Here is a 16,742-nt window from a genome sequence, read left to right as displayed (position 1 = left end):
GGATGGAAAGGCATGGGACTGGGATAGCGAACTCGGCTACAAATCTGCAGATACACCTTTTCGCAGATGCATTACAGGTGGCGTATGGTGCTTGCTGCTACATTCGGGCTGAAAGCATGAAAGGAGTCACGGTTCACTTGCTTACAGCAATTGCAAGCGCGAGCCATATATTGCAATGGTCGGTGAGTATCCCTGAAAGAAAATCAACTGGCGATCATCAAAGAAGACAACATGCATCCTACCTTGTGGCCAATGGGGCGTATTATTTCGGTTCATCCTGGCAAGGACGGAACAGTTCGCGTAGTGACGCTGAGCACAGCATCCGGTTTGGCAATGTTACCCAATCCAAATGTGCTCAGCAATTTGGATAGGAAGATTGGCACTGGCACTGAATAGCGTGCAGCAACAAACCATTTTTACGTTTATTTACTTTCATAATTAGTTGCCAGTGATAACAAGGCAAGGCACATACCCATTTATACCCATAAATTAAATTTTTTGGTGACCGGGATGGGAGAATTAGGTTTATAAAAGAACATTCCTTTCGCATTCCTATCAAACGCATTAGAGTGAAGGGGGAAAAGGCAAAACGGATCCTGCATCTCTTTCGTATTTTGCGCCGATCCGTCCGTCAAAAACGCTCAGAAACGATGGAATTTTTGGTTTCCAACACCAAGAGAGCATGATCAACGAAGAGGTAGCACAAATTTTCGTACCACGTGGCGGCATTTCATATAGCTGCACCCTTCCCTCTAGTGATCATTGCGCTTGATCCGTCAACTGATCTTTCATCTCTTTCCGTTCGTCCAATCAGTACAGTGCGTACCATACCTGTGCACAAGTTTATTTTTATGCAAATAACAATGTGGAATATTGATGGAAAATTTTGATGTATAGCATCCTTCTAAACCCATGACTACAAGAAATATGAATGTTGGAAAATAACCGAACAATAAACAATACATAATGCCTTCGGAAATAGTGGCACTGCACATTTCCTACTGCTAATAATTAAAAAACTTACCTGCAGTACAGGTATGAGACGCACTGTAAGAACTGGATGGATGAAACGAGACGGAGGATTCTCGCCACAGTAGCTGAGCTATTTACTCTATCGATCGCTCTCCCGAGAGGGCCCTTGTTTGATAGTATGTGTAACTAATAGCCAATCGTAGAAGATCTTTAATTGATCAATAGCATCACAGTGACTGATAACGTGAGCAAGCGTCATGTACGAACATGGCGGATCCTTGTGCGGATCAGATTGATATTATCTCCTTTCGTGGATGCTCTCTTGGTGTCAGAAATCACAAAACCGGTCGCTTCTGACGTGTCCGATCGCGCATGCGCGGAGACTTCGACGAAAGGAAAAGCGCTTCAAAATAATATGCAACGACGACTGAGATGACCGTGTGTTCCTCTAGCTCTTGTAAGCTGAACACTAAACACTAACGGTGATTAATTATTTCCATTTTGCTCTTTGTTTTCCCCCAACAAAGATTGTCATCAAGAAGAAGAATAACCATGTGGGAATGTGGGAATGTGGGAGGCAAACAGTACCGCGAGTCAATCTGCTGATATATGTGATATGTTGTGATATGTGATATTAACATCTATTGTACTGCTCTTTATCCGTACCGTCGTATGCTGAGCGGTGTCCACGTCCTTCGGGCACCGGTACAGCTCAGCTCGTCGTTATATTCATGCAAACTATATATACTCAGTACATAACCGCATGCAATTATGAGGCGCGATCAGCATCTGCTGGTGGCGACGCTTTCTTCTAAACGCTTTTACGTACATACGTGTTTATATGAAGTATTTTGTGGACAGTGTTTTTGTGTTTATTAAAAGTTTATTTAATAGTTCGATCTTCGGATTCCTGGTTGAGTTGAGAAAAGGGATCAACGGCGGATCAAACGGTAGACGGAGTAGATGGTCGCCTAGGGCCACGCCGTGTTGGAGGCCCCAAAAAATGTTTGTAATGCCCTTTCTTACTGCGCCTTTAGCATTGCCTCATTTCAAGGACCTCAATGCCCCCCAAATTCATCGTTTTTTTAAATTAGAGGCCCCATTTATAATTCCGTCCTGGGTCTCCAAGCGGATTGATCCTCCACTGGTTTTATTCAGTTTTAACCTTCCAATATCCGAATTATCGCTTAAAAGAATATCGTGTGTTCTCAATGTCGTTATGTGTGTAACGAATAGAGCAGATGGTAAAGGGTAGTATCATTCCGCCTTTGTAATGGCGGACAAGTTGACAAGAACTGTAAGAAAGTTTCAGTACTTACATAGAATGGTGAGAATTTGCAATTTCCTTCAGTGCATCAACGGAACATTGACAATGCGTAGATATTGTATTGATATCTTTTTATTTTTGCATACGAAAATGTGATCAGATATACCCAATGTTTAAGTCTGCATTTGGACCTAACCAAAACGAGCATGTTGTTGCTAACGTCTAAATAAAATGCAATAGTATTAAACCATATCTACTGTTTGCACTCTTCATGGAACGGTTCCAACGTTCGCAAATCTCGCCAAGTTGGTGGCAACGTATTATGAAGATGTTTCCCACACTTTTTGCATGGATCTGCGAACAGCGTAACGTAGCTCCGGAACCATGTCTGTTGATAAAATAAATTCCGCTTTTAGTTTATTCTGATGGTTTGGTGTCATACCGGTTTTGTCCCATTATACACTTACTATGAAGCTTCGGATGGCTAGTTCCGGTAGAGTGGGCGAGAAAAAGTGCAACATTGCGGAATGTGCATGATCCTGAACCTTCCTGAAAACCTGATGCCTAGATTCAGTCCACTGCTCATCGACACCGTCCAGCAACGACTCCTCGTATCCTTTTACCGTTACCCATTCAATCAGGAGACCCTTCAGTATCACTGCTGCTCGCAACACGCGCGCAATCGTAATCTAGAGACAATGGTAGAAGGGTACAGATAATGCTAATGCGATAATGAAATTCTGAAAGAAATGTTGGTGGTGCTTACATGCAGAATTGCATTCGTCATGAAAGGACGTGCAATCTTCAGGTTCATGTTATTGTAATGGATGCTTCCGATCAGGTTTTCAACCATTTGCGGAGTGGCTAGATGGCTCGAGGGAAGCGAACGTCTTCGTTTGGTGTTGGTGTAGTACGAGCGTTTCAATGAATTTTGCTGCAGTAGCGTCGATGCAAATGTGCTATATTCGTGCAGCTTGTCGTGCCATTTATAGCTTTGCACCAGATGCGGATACAGTGCTTGTCGTTCGAGGTTTGTCTCCAGCGACAGGTAAGCAGTGTTGGCCAGATTTAGCGGTGTCTGCGAAGGCGTCAGATCATTTATGCAGGATTCAAAGTCCCTAGGAAGGATTAGATATTGCTTTTGTATTATTCAAACCCATTGCAATCAATCCCTTGCATCAGTACTTGAGATTTGCATTCACGGAATTGAGAAGCTCCTGCAGCTCTTGGAGAAACTTCTGCTCCTTGCCTTCTTCGCCATGATCGGAACGCACTCCTGTTCCCAGTGTTTCGAAAACTTGCCCCACACTCGATCGTAAAACGCGCAGCTGAGACAAAGCGCTATTTATCGGTTCCAAATTCATATTCTACAATAAATTTTACACAAGCCACGGTCCCGGTAAAAAGTTGTTTATGCCTTGTCAAACGACCGTCAACGTAAACAAACTTTCTACACAACAGTTTACACACCAGAGTTCACTTGAATGGGAAGTTCTTTCTTATTTTTTGCAAAATATGTTTCAGGAGTGGTACAAATGAAGTTAATCTAAACAATTTACGTTAAATAATTGCTTCAAAAATTAATGGATCCATCCTGCATACGAAAATAACACAAAAAGAAACGATTGCAAACTGCAACCAAAATAAAAAAAAACATTTTCAAAGTGTCAACGGAACTGACAGGAACGAGAAAATTGCTCATCAAAACATATTCCCCATCCCAGAACAACAACAACGAACAACAGCATTGCAGCGAATTGCACTAATTGGATAAGTTTTGCCCCTTTTTGCCGAAAGGCACCAACGCAACACCGTAATGGCTATATTCGAGGTAATGATGTGGATTGTAAATCGTTTGTGAGTGTGTTTAAAATCGTACTTTTATCGTATTTCACAGTGGCGCAAGTTCAACTTTTTCGACCTCCGTCAGGGAGTAGATAAAGATAACGTATCCGGGGCGTTACAGGGTGCGAAGATTACCGCAACGGCAAATGGCAGCAGCTTGATAGTGATTTGTGATTCCAACGGAAACATTCACACATTTAGCCGCACTTGGTCGGTGATTAGTTTCAAGGGCCACGAAGGTTCTATACTGCTGTGCGACATAGCGAAACCTAACAACCTGCTCGTAACGGTGGGTGAAGATATAAACGGTCCGTCGTTTAAGGTTTGGAACTTGTCGAAGCTATCCGCGACTAACGGAGCACAATGTTTGCGCACGGTACGAACGATGGTATCCGTCCCGACGGCACTGGCCGTCTCGGAGGGAGGACAGTTTATGGCGATCGGATTTGCCCAGGGCAACATATCACTGTACCGTGGTGACATTAGCCGCGATCGATCGAAAACTCTGAAACAGCTTACGGCCGGTACAAGTGATATAGCCGGAATCGCATTCAAGCACTGCCACAAGCACACACAAATGTTTGTCTGCTCGAACTCGGGCGTGTATCTCTACAATCTGCACAGCCGCGATAAGGAGATTCGCGTTATTCTGGCCACAATGAAAAAACCCGTCGGTTGCTGCGCGTTGCAGACTGGACACAACGAGGGTCACTTTATGGTTGGATTGGATGATGCAGTGTACTGCTACACGTCCGATGGCCGTGGTCCGTGTTATGCGCTGGAGGGCAACAAAACGCTCCTGCACTGGTATCGCTCGCATCTGCTGGTGGTGATGCGTAACCCAAGAAGTCCTGGCGGGTTTAATCTCACCGTGATCGATATACAGAACAAGTTCATCGTTTTCACGTCACCCATTGATGAGGTTTCGGCGATTCTAACCGAATTCGGCACCTGCTACATTCTAACCGAGAGCAAACAGATTCTGCATCTCGACGAGAAAGATCTGCAGAGTAAGCTGAATGTGTTGTTTAAGAAAAATCTGTACGACATTGCTGTGCGTATTGCCAAATGCAATCAGTACGATGCGGAGGGTCTTGCGGGCATTTTCAAGCAGTACGGAGACCATCTCTACAGCAAGGGCGATTTTGCCGGTGCGGTGGAACAGTATGCAAAAACCATTGGTCATCTGGAGCCATCGTACGTGATACAGCGCTTCCTAGACGCACGGCACATACACTATCTCACGGATTATCTGCAGACGATACATGCACAGGGACGAGCTACCGCTGACCACACGACCCTGCTGCTGAACTGTTTCACTCGGCTGGATCGAACGACCCAGTTGAAGGAGTTTTTGAAAAACGATCAAAAGTCCAACCTGTTCGACATTGATGTGGCGATCAAGGTGTGTCGGGATGCGTCGTACGTCGACGAAGCGCTACAGTTGGCGAAAGCTCATCGAAAGCATGACGCTTGCCTGAGTATACTCACTGAAGATATGGGGCAGTTCGAAGAAGCGCTAAGCTACATCGAATCGCTAACGTGTACTGACGCGGAACGCAGCATAAAACGATATGGATCGGTATTGATGACCAACTGCCCCACGAGAACTATAGCGTTGCTAAAGAAACTGTGCACGGAATATGCCGCGAACAGGAACTCGACGCAAGGTAGAGATGCTCTAACGGTAGCTGATTTGTTGTCGGATCTGAATCTAAACGATGAACGTGGTCACGGGAACCCGGAAGACTTCATTCACCTATTTGACGATACGGAGCTGTTGATCGATTTCCTGGAGCATTTGATACGCTTCGTGCCTGCTAGCAACCAGTGCGTGTACAGCACGCTAATCGAGCATTATCTGTACAAATGGAAGGAAAATGCGTCGGTGGAGGCAAAGTTGTTAGATCTGTTAAAATACAACACGGAGCGGTACGACAAAAATCATGCCCTGGCACAGTGTCGTGTTCACGAGTTCTGGCCAGGCGTCATGTATCTGTACGAGGAGGATAAGCTGTACCATCTCATCATACGGCACTACTTGAGGCATCGTCAGTATGAGGAGTTGTTGGGGTGCTGTCGCAAGCTGGCCCACAACAATTCGTCCCTCTGGTTGCTCACGCTAAACGGCCTGAAAAATGATGCACAAGCTCCGCCGCATTTGTTTAATCAAATTCTTCAGGTGATTTGTAAGTATTCCCGCCTGAGGTAGAGCATATTGTATTGTATTATAATGTTGAAATTTTACAGCCCAAAAAAGACTACAAGCTCCGTTGCAAGTGCTCGATTGTTTGGCGGTAGATCAGGGTCCCGCTTTTCTCTCGGTGAAGGACTATTTCATGCAGGTTTTCCAGAAGGAACAGGACACCATCCGCAGTGAGGAGGAAAAAGCGCGAACCTACCGGGAGGAATCGGCTTCTATTAAGCGTTACATCAAGCACCTGCAGGAGGGTAACGTGGAGTTTCAAAACACGACCTGTGATGCGTGTAAGCAGCCGTTGTCGATGCCGGCACTGTTTTTTCTTTGCAAACATTCCTATCACCAAGAGTAAGCGTCAGCAGAAGGTATTAGCGTACGGTTAACGTAGCATTTAATAATATTGTTTTTCCCCTTTCAGCTGTATTCGTAGCTACACCGATACGGAGCGGGATTGCCCTGTATGCAATAAAAACAATATCCAACTGGTCGAGGCACTACGAGCGCAGAGTGAGGCACGCGATCAGCATGAAATGTTTCACGATCTGCTCGATCGTTCACCGGAACCATTCTCCGTGGTGGCCGACTACTTCGGGCGCGGTTTATTCAACAAACTGCTAATTGTGGAGGAAGGAGATCCACAGACGGAGGTACGTAATACAAATTAGCTTGCTTTTAAATCTTTCGTTTGTTAGTTGCTAATGTCACTTTGTTGTCCACTAGATTATGGAACAACCGAAACAAACCGAACGTGCAAAGGCTAGTCCTGTTGCGTCGTACGAACCGCGTGTTATTTCCCAAACGCCGGCACCATACACCAGCGAAGCGAGACTCCGCCAGGACGAAGGGCGATCGGCTCAGATACGAATCGAATCGCACGAAAACGAAATGCGCCTCCGTTTGATGGAACAAGAGCGCATCAGACAGCGTCAACAGGCGACAACCATCGCGCAACAGCAGATGAAACTTCGAGATGACCGCAGTCCGAAGATGCAATCACCATACGGCAGTCCGAGACCACCAACCGGTGCCGAACTGAACCGAACGCTTAATCCATTTGAAAAATCGAACATTTCCTCCGCGAAAACCGCTACCAGTGCGAAAGATATCGCTAAAATACCGATCGCCACCACGGCACGCAATCCTTTCGATGAGGATGACGCAGAATATGACAATACCAAAAACCCTTTCGACGAAGGAAATGTCCCGACGCAGGTAAAATCACAAACGGATCGTTCCGCTGCCAGAAACCCATTTGAAGAGGAGTACGACAGTAAGCTTGATCCTTTTGCGGAGTAATGCCATTGAATGCAGGAATTCTTGAAGCAACAGAGTATCACGCATGTCAAAGATCGAATGATATCCCATTATCTCCTAGCTTTTTCGGTTGGCAATATATTTCAACGTTGTTGAGAACTCGTAAGACCTTCCCCGTATTTATCCTTTCAGTTACATATGTGAAATAAACAAAGCAAAATGTGTTTAAAATCGAGAGCATTATTCGAGAGAGACCTGTCAGGGGGATACAGATTTCCACCGAGCTGGGTTATCCGGCGTCTTTCCCACGGCGAAACCACGAAATCCTTGGAGCACGCGCATTCTTCTCTGCGGAATGTTTTCTCATATTCGTGGTCAAATTTCACTGTTCTTCCAAGATTGCTTAAGTTGTGGACATTTTCAGAAGATTCCAAATAAGTCTTTGTTTCGCAAAATTCGAGAGATTTATATAGAGAATTTGCAAGCAATTATTCGCACGAGCTGCTAAACTTATTTCGCTTCAGCTCGTTTTGTTATTTATTTTTCCTTTCCGTGCGTAGGAATCGAAAAAAATCGATCACTTCCAGTGTTCAATGTTGTTTTTGTTTCGTTTTCTAGTGTTTTCTCAAACGGTGTATCATCACATTATATTCTTGCAGTGTGTGTATGTGTCTGGTGCACGTGCACGTGCAACTGGTGTCGCACCGAAGTGTGAAAGCTCCTTTAATCGTTTGATTTTTACTAATGCTTCATGAATGCAACGCCCAGTTGCTTGAGGAGTGCTTTCGTGCGTTCCGTACTGTTCAGCATGCTACCAGTTTGTTATTTTGTTTTTGCTTTAATGCTGCACTACCTTTTAATGCTATCCATTAGTTCGCCATACGAAGGCAAAACAAACCCGCTCTTTACGCTACGGTAATTTTTGCATCGGAAATCGGTGTTGAATTTCTAATTCAAGCTAAGTATTAATGTTCTTACTACCTAAGCAGATCCGAAGATGGATTTGTGGTATCATGACACAAGGCTGTCCAATGTGTGTTATTGTTGGGGTCCATATTGTATCCGTTCCAGTTGTGTCTTTGATGGCTCAAACATGCACAAAATCTACCCCGTTACAGCTATCCTACTCATATTGCTGCTTTGCTTCGCTAATCCTTTGCTTTTCGTATCCTCGTTTTAGGTGGTTAGGGTTTGAAGATGGTGTAAGTGTGCAAAGAACGCAGCGCTGCTATTGATGCTATTTGATGTACGAGTATCGTCGTCAGGGTGACCAAAAACGTCACTGAGATTTCATGCTCACCAGCTTCCGCGATCGGGCCCGCGCTTCGTGACGCGTAACGGTGTACTCGAACCAGAGAATGTTCGGTATGAGGGTGGTATCTCGCAGTAGAAACAATTCGGACACACGCCACAGCACCACCATGGGAAAGTAGGGTGTGAGGACGAAGTGGGTTAACAGAAACCATAGCGCTCCCATCACCGTACCGACAAGGGCACCAATTAGCACTTGGGAAAGTGTATGGTACAGTAAATAGATCCTACCGAAGCAGACGAGAAATGCTGCCGTCCAGCAAATGGCAAGCACGAGCAATCGTACGAGCCGCTCGAACCTTGCGCTATTATTATTGTTTATGTGATGCAGTCTGTAGAGAAGAACGACGAAAACACCGGTACCGGGGGAGGTTAATCGAATGACCTACTAGTTCAATCATCAAATGTACATACCTTATAAAGATGAACAGCAGTACGTAGGTGGCAAAAAAGCACATAAACTGTGAGTGCGATGAAGGCATGCCATACTCAGTCCAAATTTGGGCCCGTGACAACGGTCGCGGTTCTTTTATCCAGTGCTTTAGCAGGATGTTGAAACACTCATTCACTAGCGTCCCTAGAAAGAACACGATGGTGTGCAGATCTCGTCGGAACAGTATTAATGCCACGAATCCAGCACCGATACCAAGTGGCGCTAGGCTTATCCATGCTAGCAGCTTTCCGATAAGATCACCTGAGGAAAACCAAACCTTCGCATTAGAGGTTGGAAACAAACATGCCATTGACCAATATGCTCACCTTTAGGATATTCTACCAGCGTCAGTGTGATGGGTTGCCATTCCGTTGCTATGTTTTCGTCTACCGGCAGAATCGGTTCGTTCGGGAGTAGCATATCAGGCGAGGACATCTCGAAGCTTGGCTTCTAAGGATGATGTGACATTGGTTCAGTGTGTAGGGCGATGAATGGATGATCACTACCGGTACCGGTATAGGAGTCTTTTTAGCGAACCACGCTGAAATCTCACTTATGGTGTTTGATGGGATCAAGAAATAGGCTTGAAGATTGATTAAGGCAGTTGGGGGATAATGAGTAAAGCCCCTCGTTTCACTGCGAGACTGTTGAGCTCGTCCAGCTACGTTTGCGGTTACTGTTCGTAATTGGATTGTACGCCTAGCGATACCATTGCAACTCTTGGATTGTGTTGATAGCAGTTCTGCACTCGTTTCACTATCAATACCGACAATATATGCGAAACATGCATATATTCAGAATCAGAAGTTGTGCAGAAACTGTTGGCAATGTTTTGTATGTGTGGCCACTAATGACAGCGCATAGTAGTTACGGTGCGGTCAAAAATTGGGAAACTTTTGGATGAAATCATTGACAATGTCAGAGAAAAAACAATGGTGCTCCATAATGCATTCGCCTGTTTACCCCTGTTTATTTCTTGGAGACAGGTTTGTTTTTATAAATGTAGTAGATACAAATTATCGTATTTACTGATTTAAAATAAATTACAAAACTGGTTGGAAGGTAGTCGACCACTGTGTTATTGTCAACAAACGATTGATAATGGAACAGGGTGTTGCGTCGATGATATTTTTAATATTTTATAAAATGGTACAAATAATGGCCTACATTTTTCACAAACTAGCTACTGCTGCGAGTGAAATAGCCTATAGTATTTTATAAATAAATATCTTCCACTATTTGCTAATGTAATCATCATGTTGATGATTGTTTTCTGGCTTTTGCCAGCTTTGTTATAATTTTTGAAAATTCCCATTGCCATAATCATGATGGTGACAGCCCACAGTACACAGCGCCGGATATGGGTCCGTGCGTCTACATCGCAACGTCACGAACTTCAGATCTTTCTTTCCGGTGAGGCTCTTCAGGTGGACGCATCGTAGTTTTTATTAGTTGGACTAAAGTTTTCTCCATCTTCCAACAAAAATGAAAATCTGGAAGGATGTATTCACTGGTAAGTTATAGAGCAAGTCCTAGCGCATGTTACAAGAATGGAGTATCGATGAAATTAAGTGATTTTACCGAGTAAAACAGGCCGCAAAAGTGGTCACCAGAAGCCGCTTGTGTTGTTGCGCGAAGGCGATGCCCTGTGTGACAGCAATGGCGTATGTGCGTACGTGTTAAGTCCATAGTTGGTAAAAGAATTCCAGTTGTATGTTGCTAGGCAGTAATGCTTGCGTTGAGATGGCGTGAAAATTAAATGAGGGCGACAATATTGTAACTGCACATATGTTTATCTCGTCTCATGTGTGCTGTCCTCAGTGCGTCCCCTGAACAAGTATCGAAAACGTAAACAAAAGGATACGAATCGATTTTGAGGTTAGGGGTCATCGTTCTCGGCACTTTTTTTCGCTCCAGTGGATGACTCAGCTTATGTCGAAAATACTAATGTGTTTTCCTATGTCCATTGCCATTTCCAGGGGACGAAATGTTCTCCGACACGTACAAGGTGAAGTTGGTGGACGATGTCATGTACGAGGTGTACGGAAAGCACGTCTCCCGCACCATGGGCGATGTGCAGCTGGATGGAGCCAACCCGTCCGCTGAGGAGGCCGATGAAGGAACCGAATCGGCCACCGAAACTGGTGTGGATATCGTCTTGAACCATCGTCTGGTTGAAACCGGATTTTCGGATAAGAAGCAGTTCACCACCTACCTGAAGGACTACATGAAGAAGTAAGTGTAATGTGCGGATTGTCCCCAAGTTGCAAGGCGCGTCCCCGCCATCTTTATTCGATTAGTGTCCATAAAACGAGGCTGATACCAAATATTTGACTGTCTCTCCAACAGGCTTGTCTCTCGGCTTGAGGAGAAATCCCCCGGCGAGGTGGAAGTCTTCAAAACGAATATCAATAAAGTGATGAAGGATCTGCTAGGTCGGTTCAAGGACCTGCAGTTCTTCACCGGTGAATCGATGGACTGCGAAGGTCTGATCGCCATGCTGGAGTACCGTGATATCGATGGCGATTCCGTGCCTATTCTGCTCTGCTTCAAGCACGGTTTGGAGGAAGAAAAGTTCTAAGTGCGCGTAGAAGAGCGTGTGTGTACGTTTTGTTCAGGCAGATCAGCATCGTTTATATATTTTCTGTTCAATTTGATTTAAGCTTTCATTGACACCCCGCGAGATACACAGCATCCTGTAGAAGAAGACTTATGACTAAACGGTAGCGTTATTTATACTGAGCGCAGCGTGCGGGATTTTTTCGTGGCGTATTGTAAGGTTAGAACAATGGAGATAGTGATGCAAGAGAGACAGGTTGAGACTTTTAAAATTACCGTCAGCATTTAATTACGGCCCCACACAGGGAAAAAGTACTATTTTTGCGATATTTCCAACAAACAAAATACGGACGAAAGATCGGTGCAAATCGCTATCTACAATCATTTACAATTGTGTGTGTAACTTACCAATACTCACGTAAAGTTTGCAGTTACGTTATCAACTTTTCGGTAGCACGGTACCAACAGCAGAGGGAGCAACACGCGCATAGAGAACATCAGCAGGCAGTTGCGTGTGTGGTAAAAGGATAACCAGCATTATTGGCATCAGACTGTTTTTGGAAGGTGGAGAAAAACCAACACGATAATCTTCTGTCCTTGCAAGATTTTACAGCTTTCTGGAAACATCAAAAATCATGCATGAAAACTAAACATCCAATAAAGAAGAAAAGATCAATCGTAACAACTGAAACGAAACGTGGTTCTGTTTATGCTTTCGACATTCCCCGGCAATAGATAATGCATATTGATGCTTGGGGTTGCGCCCCCACGAAAAGCGATAATGCAGCAAATCAACAGTTGGTTCAACGGTGCATTCTGGGAGGGATTATGCTTGGACTGGTATACGCATCCGTGATGATGATTTTTGTACATCACTGTAGAAAGGATAGTTTTGTCGCACTGAAGTTTCCATCGATTGATAAAATTATATGTATTTTTGAGTTAGAAAACATTTTCATAGTGTTTTATGCATTTTTCACCCAAATCTCTGTTGTCAGCCGTCTTCGGTCATGTCCAGTGAACGTTGCTTGAGGTGCACACTTCAAAACACACGCTTCCAATGTAAAAGTAAACAATGCGATGAGCGAAGTAGACGCCGTTGCGAAAGAATTGGACTTTAAATTAGTTGTAACGAAAAAAGGAAAGCATCGTACGAAAGTACGAAATAAGCCCCAAACACTGTTGCATCATCCAACCGATCCAGAACGCTCGAAACAATTCTGCCGGGAAACAATAATGTGCGTATCCGTACCTCACCTCACCGATGGTTGTTTATTTTTGAGAGTTGACGTATAGCTTGTGTGATTATATAAATTGAACACATTTTTCAGCAAACAACTGCAGACGGCCGAGTCGGATATTTCTCAGTCCGAGTTTTTCCGGGAGTGTTTGGAAACTATCCAACCGGTACTGACCGGTGTGGAGACCATCGTTTGTCTCGGGTTAGGTAATTTTCACGACTGTATCACCGCCCGGTATCAACTAGCGTTTATTCGGTGTTTGCGACAACAGACGAATCTCGACGTCAGGGCTCAATTTTTTGATCCAGTGTTTAGCCGATCAGAGTTGGAAACGTTGCGCGCTCTTGAGGAGATAGTACTGCACGAGAATCTGGAAGGCAAATACATTGCCGACCACAAGACACTATTTTTCCTGCCACATTGTCCGAAGCAGATCGTCAACAATTTGCTGTGGAAGAATTGGGATCCACGCCTTTTGGCGAACGTTGTCCTTATTTGTAACAGCTTCAGCACAGTGGTGAATAATAACCCCGATCGCTTGCTGCGACTCAACGCGGGTTACATTCTACGAGCGGCACATCTGTATCGGGAAGTTCCCCTTCGAAACAGCTTTCGCTTTACGGACATATTCAACGATACCTCACTACACTATCTTCGTGACAGTGCGCTAAACACGCAAACCGATTGGGATTGTACTGACGAACCTTCGTACGACCCGGGAGATCTAGAGCTCATATCGAGCCAGGCTGTGGCAAGTCTTCAATTTGCGTAAGCATCAAAATCATCATGGCAACCGCTATCCGCGCAGCAAGTAGCAGTAGAACGCTGAAGCAACTTTTATCGGAACTGAAAGCCATTCGTTCCGGTGAACGTGCCGGTGCATACTCACTGGCCACCCAGTACATCACGGACCAGTATCGGCGTTTCGAAACGACAGAGCAGCAACACTGTCGTGCGAAGGAGGAACTGCAATTTACTGCGGAAACGTATCGCTGCTATTTGGAAAGCTTACGCAAGCTGAAGGAGTTAAACGAAAGCTATCGCGGTAAGGGTGAACGAAGCATCCGCGAAACAGCGGATATGGTTGGCTTTAAGTTACCGCATGATCCCAAGTAGGTGTGTGTGTATTTATTGCATAAAACAATGAAACATAAATATAAAATAATCTAACGCCAAATAAGCAGTACTAAAAATCGATATCGTAAATGATCGTCTGGTTGATATCATCGTTGTCTTCACAAGGCTCAACCACAATTTGATCCTTAAGCATTAGAGTACACTCGAACATATCCATTTCTTCCGGTTCATTGTCTCCCTCTGGTTGCTCCGGTGGTGGAATGTCTATTGGTTCAAAAAAGAAGCTCATACGCTTCTTTTTACTCGTTACCGACTGTCCTACGGATTGGTTCAGTGGTACACAAAAAACACCACCAATTGATGCGTTTAGTATGTCTCGTTTCAGAACAATCCGATGTTGGACGTTGCTATGATCATCCGTCGGTTTCATGGATGGCTCCATCGTAGGCAATATAGCAACACTTTGGGACAATAGTTTCTGTAACGCTTTGCTCCTTTTTTCCGTTTCGATGATTTGCATGTATTCTTCGAGTGCTTGCTGCAGATAGTTTGGACGGCACAAACGGTCGATTAAAGCAGACGAATTGAAGGTATCGTTTGCGGTACGATCTTCTGCGATCGCTTCCAGTTCAGCGGTAAAGTTAAGAAAATGGTCGACCGAATCGAACTCGTCCTCGGATGATAGATTCAGGAAATTTGGTCGATTTTCCCGATCGCTTCCGCTGGTTAGTTCCTTCGTTTCCGTTGTTTTATTTTTGCCTTTTGGTTTTGCAAGGAAATCCTTTAAAGGAACTTGTGCTTTGGCTTTCTTTGTGGGTGCTTTTTTCTTGGGTTTGTCTTGTCCATCAACTGTAGAAGCTCCTTTTTTCTTTCTGCCCTTTGTTTTGCTTGCGAGAAACGCTTCAACTAGTTCCGGATATGTATCCTGCACCAGATCATGCGGTTCGATTGTGCTCCATAAGGATTCCAACGTATTGCCAGCCTCAGCTAAATACGAATCAATCTGTTCCTGTGGAATTAGTCCGCTGAACATGTTTTTTGCATCCTTCCAAACAATCTCATAGCTGGCGATACCTTTTGGAGATCGTTTCTTCTTAATGTGATCCGGTTCGAGGAATACGCTGGAACGTTTAACCGTCGGATGCTTTGTCACGTACACCTGCCAGCGTGTGAACAGTGGCAGTAACTTTTGGAAGCAGTACAGCTCATTCCATTGCAGATAGGTGGACATACTTTTCTGTAATCAAGCAATTGTTCGATTATACCTACTACCAACTTGCAGCCCGCTGCATTGAGATACTTACAATGAATTTAACCAAATTTGGCTGCCGCCATGACAAATCCAGTACCGGCAATTCGCACGGTTTCGTCAGAAACTCGTCTATAATCGGTTCATGCGGAAAGTCCGGATCTTTCAGCGCTTTCCGTTTAATATCCAGCTCATTTTTAATGTTACATCGTTGTTGCTTCCAGCGCAGCTCATTACATCCCGGCTTTGTCCTACAATCCGAACAACCGGCCTTACGATGCTGCAGCTGCTTCCCAAAATGTCCACAATCGGAGCAAATATTTTTATCCTCTGCTCGAATCTCCAGTTCCGTCAACCGATCGGCTGTTTTACGCCAGGAGCGCATTTTGGGCAAAATTTCACCATTATCGTAGCAACCTATGAATCGTGTAACCATTTCTCTGCCCACACCCAAAACACCCGCCGGACAGTAGTCGCACCCGGACAGCAGTGCCATAGCAACGATCTTTTCCTGTCCCAATTGAAGGACGCTGGTATCGATGCGTTTCAAATCGTAAACATCAACCGAACCACCGCTTTGTGAGGCACAAAAGTTGCGAAACACTCGTACGGCACCGTATGCGAAGCAATCAGAATCCTGGCTAATAACACCATAGATGAGATTGTCCTGGTTCAGATAGGCACAGAGAGCTTCCGCTTCTCCTGGGGCTTGTACGCATATCAGACCCATGGCGTTTAACAGTTCCTCACATTGCTTCAGGACATAATGGAACCGGTTCCGCTTTTGTTCCGCCGGTTTACCAGCCTTTTCTGCTATATTGGACGAGGTCGCTTTATCACAGTTAGCAATCTTTTTTGGTCGTGCGCCACGAAACTGCATCTGATTGCGCTTCACGATCACTCCATACTTTAATGCTGGGGCCGTACCTTCCAGCACAAACACGGGTACGATTCCAGTTTGAAGTAGATAACAGGTGCGAAAGAATAAATTTCTACAAAACGAAGGGGCAATTAAATAACCAATTCGGAATTTTACAGGGTAAAATTAGGAAAACATACCTGAGGTAAAACCGCGGATGCACAAAGTAATCGACAACGTTCAAACTTTCGCACACCCAGCCGGAAAGATCGATAGCAACCACTTTATTACTCAATTCGAACAACGGCTTTCGTTCCATGTGAGGAGTCAGAAGATTCCACAGATCTTTTACGCCCATTATTATCACAATTCGATTCAATGGAAAAACATAATTTTCTACAAAATTCTCACCAGCAGGTCAACATAACAACAACCGTTGAATTTAAATCAAGGTTGAGAAAGAACTTGGCTGGCG

The 16,742-nt window shown here is 44.6% G+C and overlaps 7 protein-coding genes across 8 annotated transcripts; 4 read left to right on the top strand and 3 right to left on the bottom strand.

Annotated features, from left to right (window-relative positions):
• Positions 1 to 2,387: 2,387 nt before the first annotated feature.
• LOC128298086 (mediator of RNA polymerase II transcription subunit 27) lies at positions 2,388 to 3,639 on the bottom strand. The gene is made up of 4 exons (XM_053033818.1): positions 3,425 to 3,639; positions 3,006 to 3,357; positions 2,707 to 2,928; positions 2,388 to 2,627 (listed from the first exon to the last, which is right to left on the bottom strand). The coding sequence occupies exons 1-4, from the start codon at positions 3,601 to 3,603 to the stop codon at positions 2,493 to 2,495; spliced, it is 888 nt and encodes a 295-aa protein (XP_052889778.1). The 5' UTR covers positions 3,604 to 3,639; the 3' UTR covers positions 2,388 to 2,492.
• Positions 3,640 to 3,965: 326 nt separating this feature from the next.
• LOC128310557 (vacuolar protein sorting-associated protein 11 homolog) lies at positions 3,966 to 7,743 on the top strand. The gene is made up of 5 exons (XM_053047226.1): positions 3,966 to 4,070; positions 4,137 to 6,273; positions 6,335 to 6,632; positions 6,703 to 6,931; positions 7,005 to 7,743. Exons 1-5 carry the CDS (start codon positions 4,056 to 4,058, stop codon positions 7,578 to 7,580), a joined length of 3,255 nt encoding a protein of 1,084 aa, XP_052903186.1. The 5' UTR covers positions 3,966 to 4,055; the 3' UTR covers positions 7,581 to 7,743.
• Positions 7,744 to 8,024: 281 nt separating this feature from the next.
• Positions 8,025 to 10,110, bottom strand: LOC128297179 (dolichyldiphosphatase 1-like). 2 transcript variants are annotated; one of them, XM_053032778.1, is made up of 4 exons: positions 9,795 to 10,110; positions 9,609 to 9,732; positions 9,264 to 9,543; positions 8,025 to 9,181 (listed from the first exon to the last, which is right to left on the bottom strand). In XM_053032778.1, exons 2-4 carry the CDS (start codon positions 9,715 to 9,717, stop codon positions 8,818 to 8,820), a joined length of 753 nt encoding a protein of 250 aa, XP_052888738.1. In that variant the 5' UTR covers positions 9,718 to 9,732; positions 9,795 to 10,110; the 3' UTR covers positions 8,025 to 8,817. The 2 variants fall into 2 exon arrangements, with proteins under 2 accessions (XP_052888738.1, XP_052888737.1); XM_053032777.1 differs by having other exon boundaries at positions 9,609 to 10,110.
• Positions 10,111 to 10,665: 555 nt separating this feature from the next.
• On the top strand, positions 10,666 to 12,526 carry LOC128310101 (translationally-controlled tumor protein homolog). Its single transcript, XM_053046652.1, has 3 exons — positions 10,666 to 10,795; positions 11,262 to 11,517; positions 11,632 to 12,526. The coding sequence occupies exons 1-3, from the start codon at positions 10,768 to 10,770 to the stop codon at positions 11,861 to 11,863; spliced, it is 516 nt and encodes a 171-aa protein (XP_052902612.1). The 5' UTR covers positions 10,666 to 10,767; the 3' UTR covers positions 11,864 to 12,526.
• Positions 12,527 to 12,900: 374 nt separating this feature from the next.
• LOC128310103 (SRR1-like protein) lies at positions 12,901 to 13,854 on the top strand. Its single transcript, XM_053046654.1, has 2 exons — positions 12,901 to 13,079; positions 13,173 to 13,854. Exons 1-2 carry the CDS (start codon positions 12,922 to 12,924, stop codon positions 13,852 to 13,854), a joined length of 840 nt encoding a protein of 279 aa, XP_052902614.1. The 5' UTR covers positions 12,901 to 12,921.
• A 14-nt stretch (positions 13,855 to 13,868) lies between these two features.
• Positions 13,869 to 14,250, top strand: LOC128310102 (protein FMC1 homolog). Its single transcript, XM_053046653.1, has one exon. It carries the CDS (start codon positions 13,869 to 13,871, stop codon positions 14,196 to 14,198), a length of 330 nt encoding a protein of 109 aa, XP_052902613.1. The 3' UTR covers positions 14,199 to 14,250.
• LOC128310099 (flap endonuclease GEN) lies at positions 14,215 to 16,625 on the bottom strand. The gene is made up of 3 exons (XM_053046651.1): positions 16,468 to 16,625; positions 15,464 to 16,400; positions 14,215 to 15,396 (listed from the first exon to the last, which is right to left on the bottom strand). Exons 1-3 carry the CDS (start codon positions 16,623 to 16,625, stop codon positions 14,269 to 14,271), a joined length of 2,223 nt encoding a protein of 740 aa, XP_052902611.1. The 3' UTR covers positions 14,215 to 14,268.
• Positions 16,626 to 16,742: the final 117 nt, after the last annotated feature.

This window comes from Anopheles moucheti, chromosome 2 (assembly GCF_943734755.1).
Source record: "Anopheles moucheti chromosome 2, idAnoMoucSN_F20_07, whole genome shotgun sequence".
Taxonomy (NCBI): domain Eukaryota; kingdom Metazoa; phylum Arthropoda; class Insecta; order Diptera; family Culicidae; genus Anopheles; species Anopheles moucheti.
Note: the sequence above shows the minus strand (reverse complement) of the source record. Positions and strands in the feature narration are given on the sequence as shown.

Excerpts from the sequence above, each read along its gene's own strand:
- LOC128310103 (XM_053046654.1), top strand. The coding sequence starts at position 12,922 with ATGAGCGAAGTAGACGCCGTTGCGAAAGAATTGGACTTTAAATTAGTT. Across the intron at positions 13,080-13,172 it reads TTCTGCCGGGAAACAATAAT|CAAACAACTGCAGACGGCCG; the intron begins GTGCGTATCCGT and ends CACATTTTTCAG.
- LOC128297179 (XM_053032777.1), bottom strand. The coding sequence starts at position 9,717 with ATGTCCTCGCCTGATATGCTACTCCCGAACGAACCGATTCTGCCGGTA. Across the intron at positions 9,544-9,608 it reads GCTGGTAGAATATCCTAAAG|GTGATCTTATCGGAAAGCTG; the intron begins GTGAGCATATTG and ends GGTTTTCCTCAG. Across the intron at positions 9,182-9,263 it reads CTGCTGTTCATCTTTATAAG|ACTGCATCACATAAACAATA; the intron begins GTATGTACATTT and ends TCTTCTCTACAG.
- LOC128310102 (XM_053046653.1), top strand. The coding sequence starts at position 13,869 with ATGGCAACCGCTATCCGCGCAGCAAGTAGCAGTAGAACGCTGAAGCAA.
- LOC128310101 (XM_053046652.1), top strand. The coding sequence starts at position 10,768 with ATGAAAATCTGGAAGGATGTATTCACTG. Across the intron at positions 10,796-11,261 it reads CTGGAAGGATGTATTCACTG|GGGACGAAATGTTCTCCGAC; the intron begins GTAAGTTATAGA and ends TGCCATTTCCAG. Across the intron at positions 11,518-11,631 it reads CTGAAGGACTACATGAAGAA|GCTTGTCTCTCGGCTTGAGG; the intron begins GTAAGTGTAATG and ends TCTCTCCAACAG.
- LOC128298086 (XM_053033818.1), bottom strand. The coding sequence starts at position 3,603 with ATGAATTTGGAACCGATAAATAGCGCTTTGTCTCAGCTGCGCGTTTTA. Across the intron at positions 3,358-3,424 it reads TCCGTGAATGCAAATCTCAA|GGACTTTGAATCCTGCATAA; the intron begins GTACTGATGCAA and ends AATCCTTCCTAG. Across the intron at positions 2,929-3,005 it reads TGACGAATGCAATTCTGCAT|ATTACGATTGCGCGCGTGTT; the intron begins GTAAGCACCACC and ends CATTGTCTCTAG.
- LOC128310557 (XM_053047226.1), top strand. Across the intron at positions 6,633-6,702 it reads AAACATTCCTATCACCAAGA|CTGTATTCGTAGCTACACCG; the intron begins GTAAGCGTCAGC and ends TTCCCCTTTCAG. Across the intron at positions 6,932-7,004 it reads AAGGAGATCCACAGACGGAG|ATTATGGAACAACCGAAACA; the intron begins GTACGTAATACA and ends GTTGTCCACTAG.
- LOC128310099 (XM_053046651.1), bottom strand. The coding sequence starts at position 16,625 with ATGGGCGTAAAAGATCTGTGGAATCTTCTGACTCCTCACATGGAACGA. Across the intron at positions 16,401-16,467 it reads CATCCGCGGTTTTACCTCAG|AAATTTATTCTTTCGCACCT; the intron begins GTATGTTTTCCT and ends TTCGTTTTGTAG. Across the intron at positions 15,397-15,463 it reads CAAATTTGGTTAAATTCATT|AAAAGTATGTCCACCTATCT; the intron begins GTAAGTATCTCA and ends GCTTGATTACAG.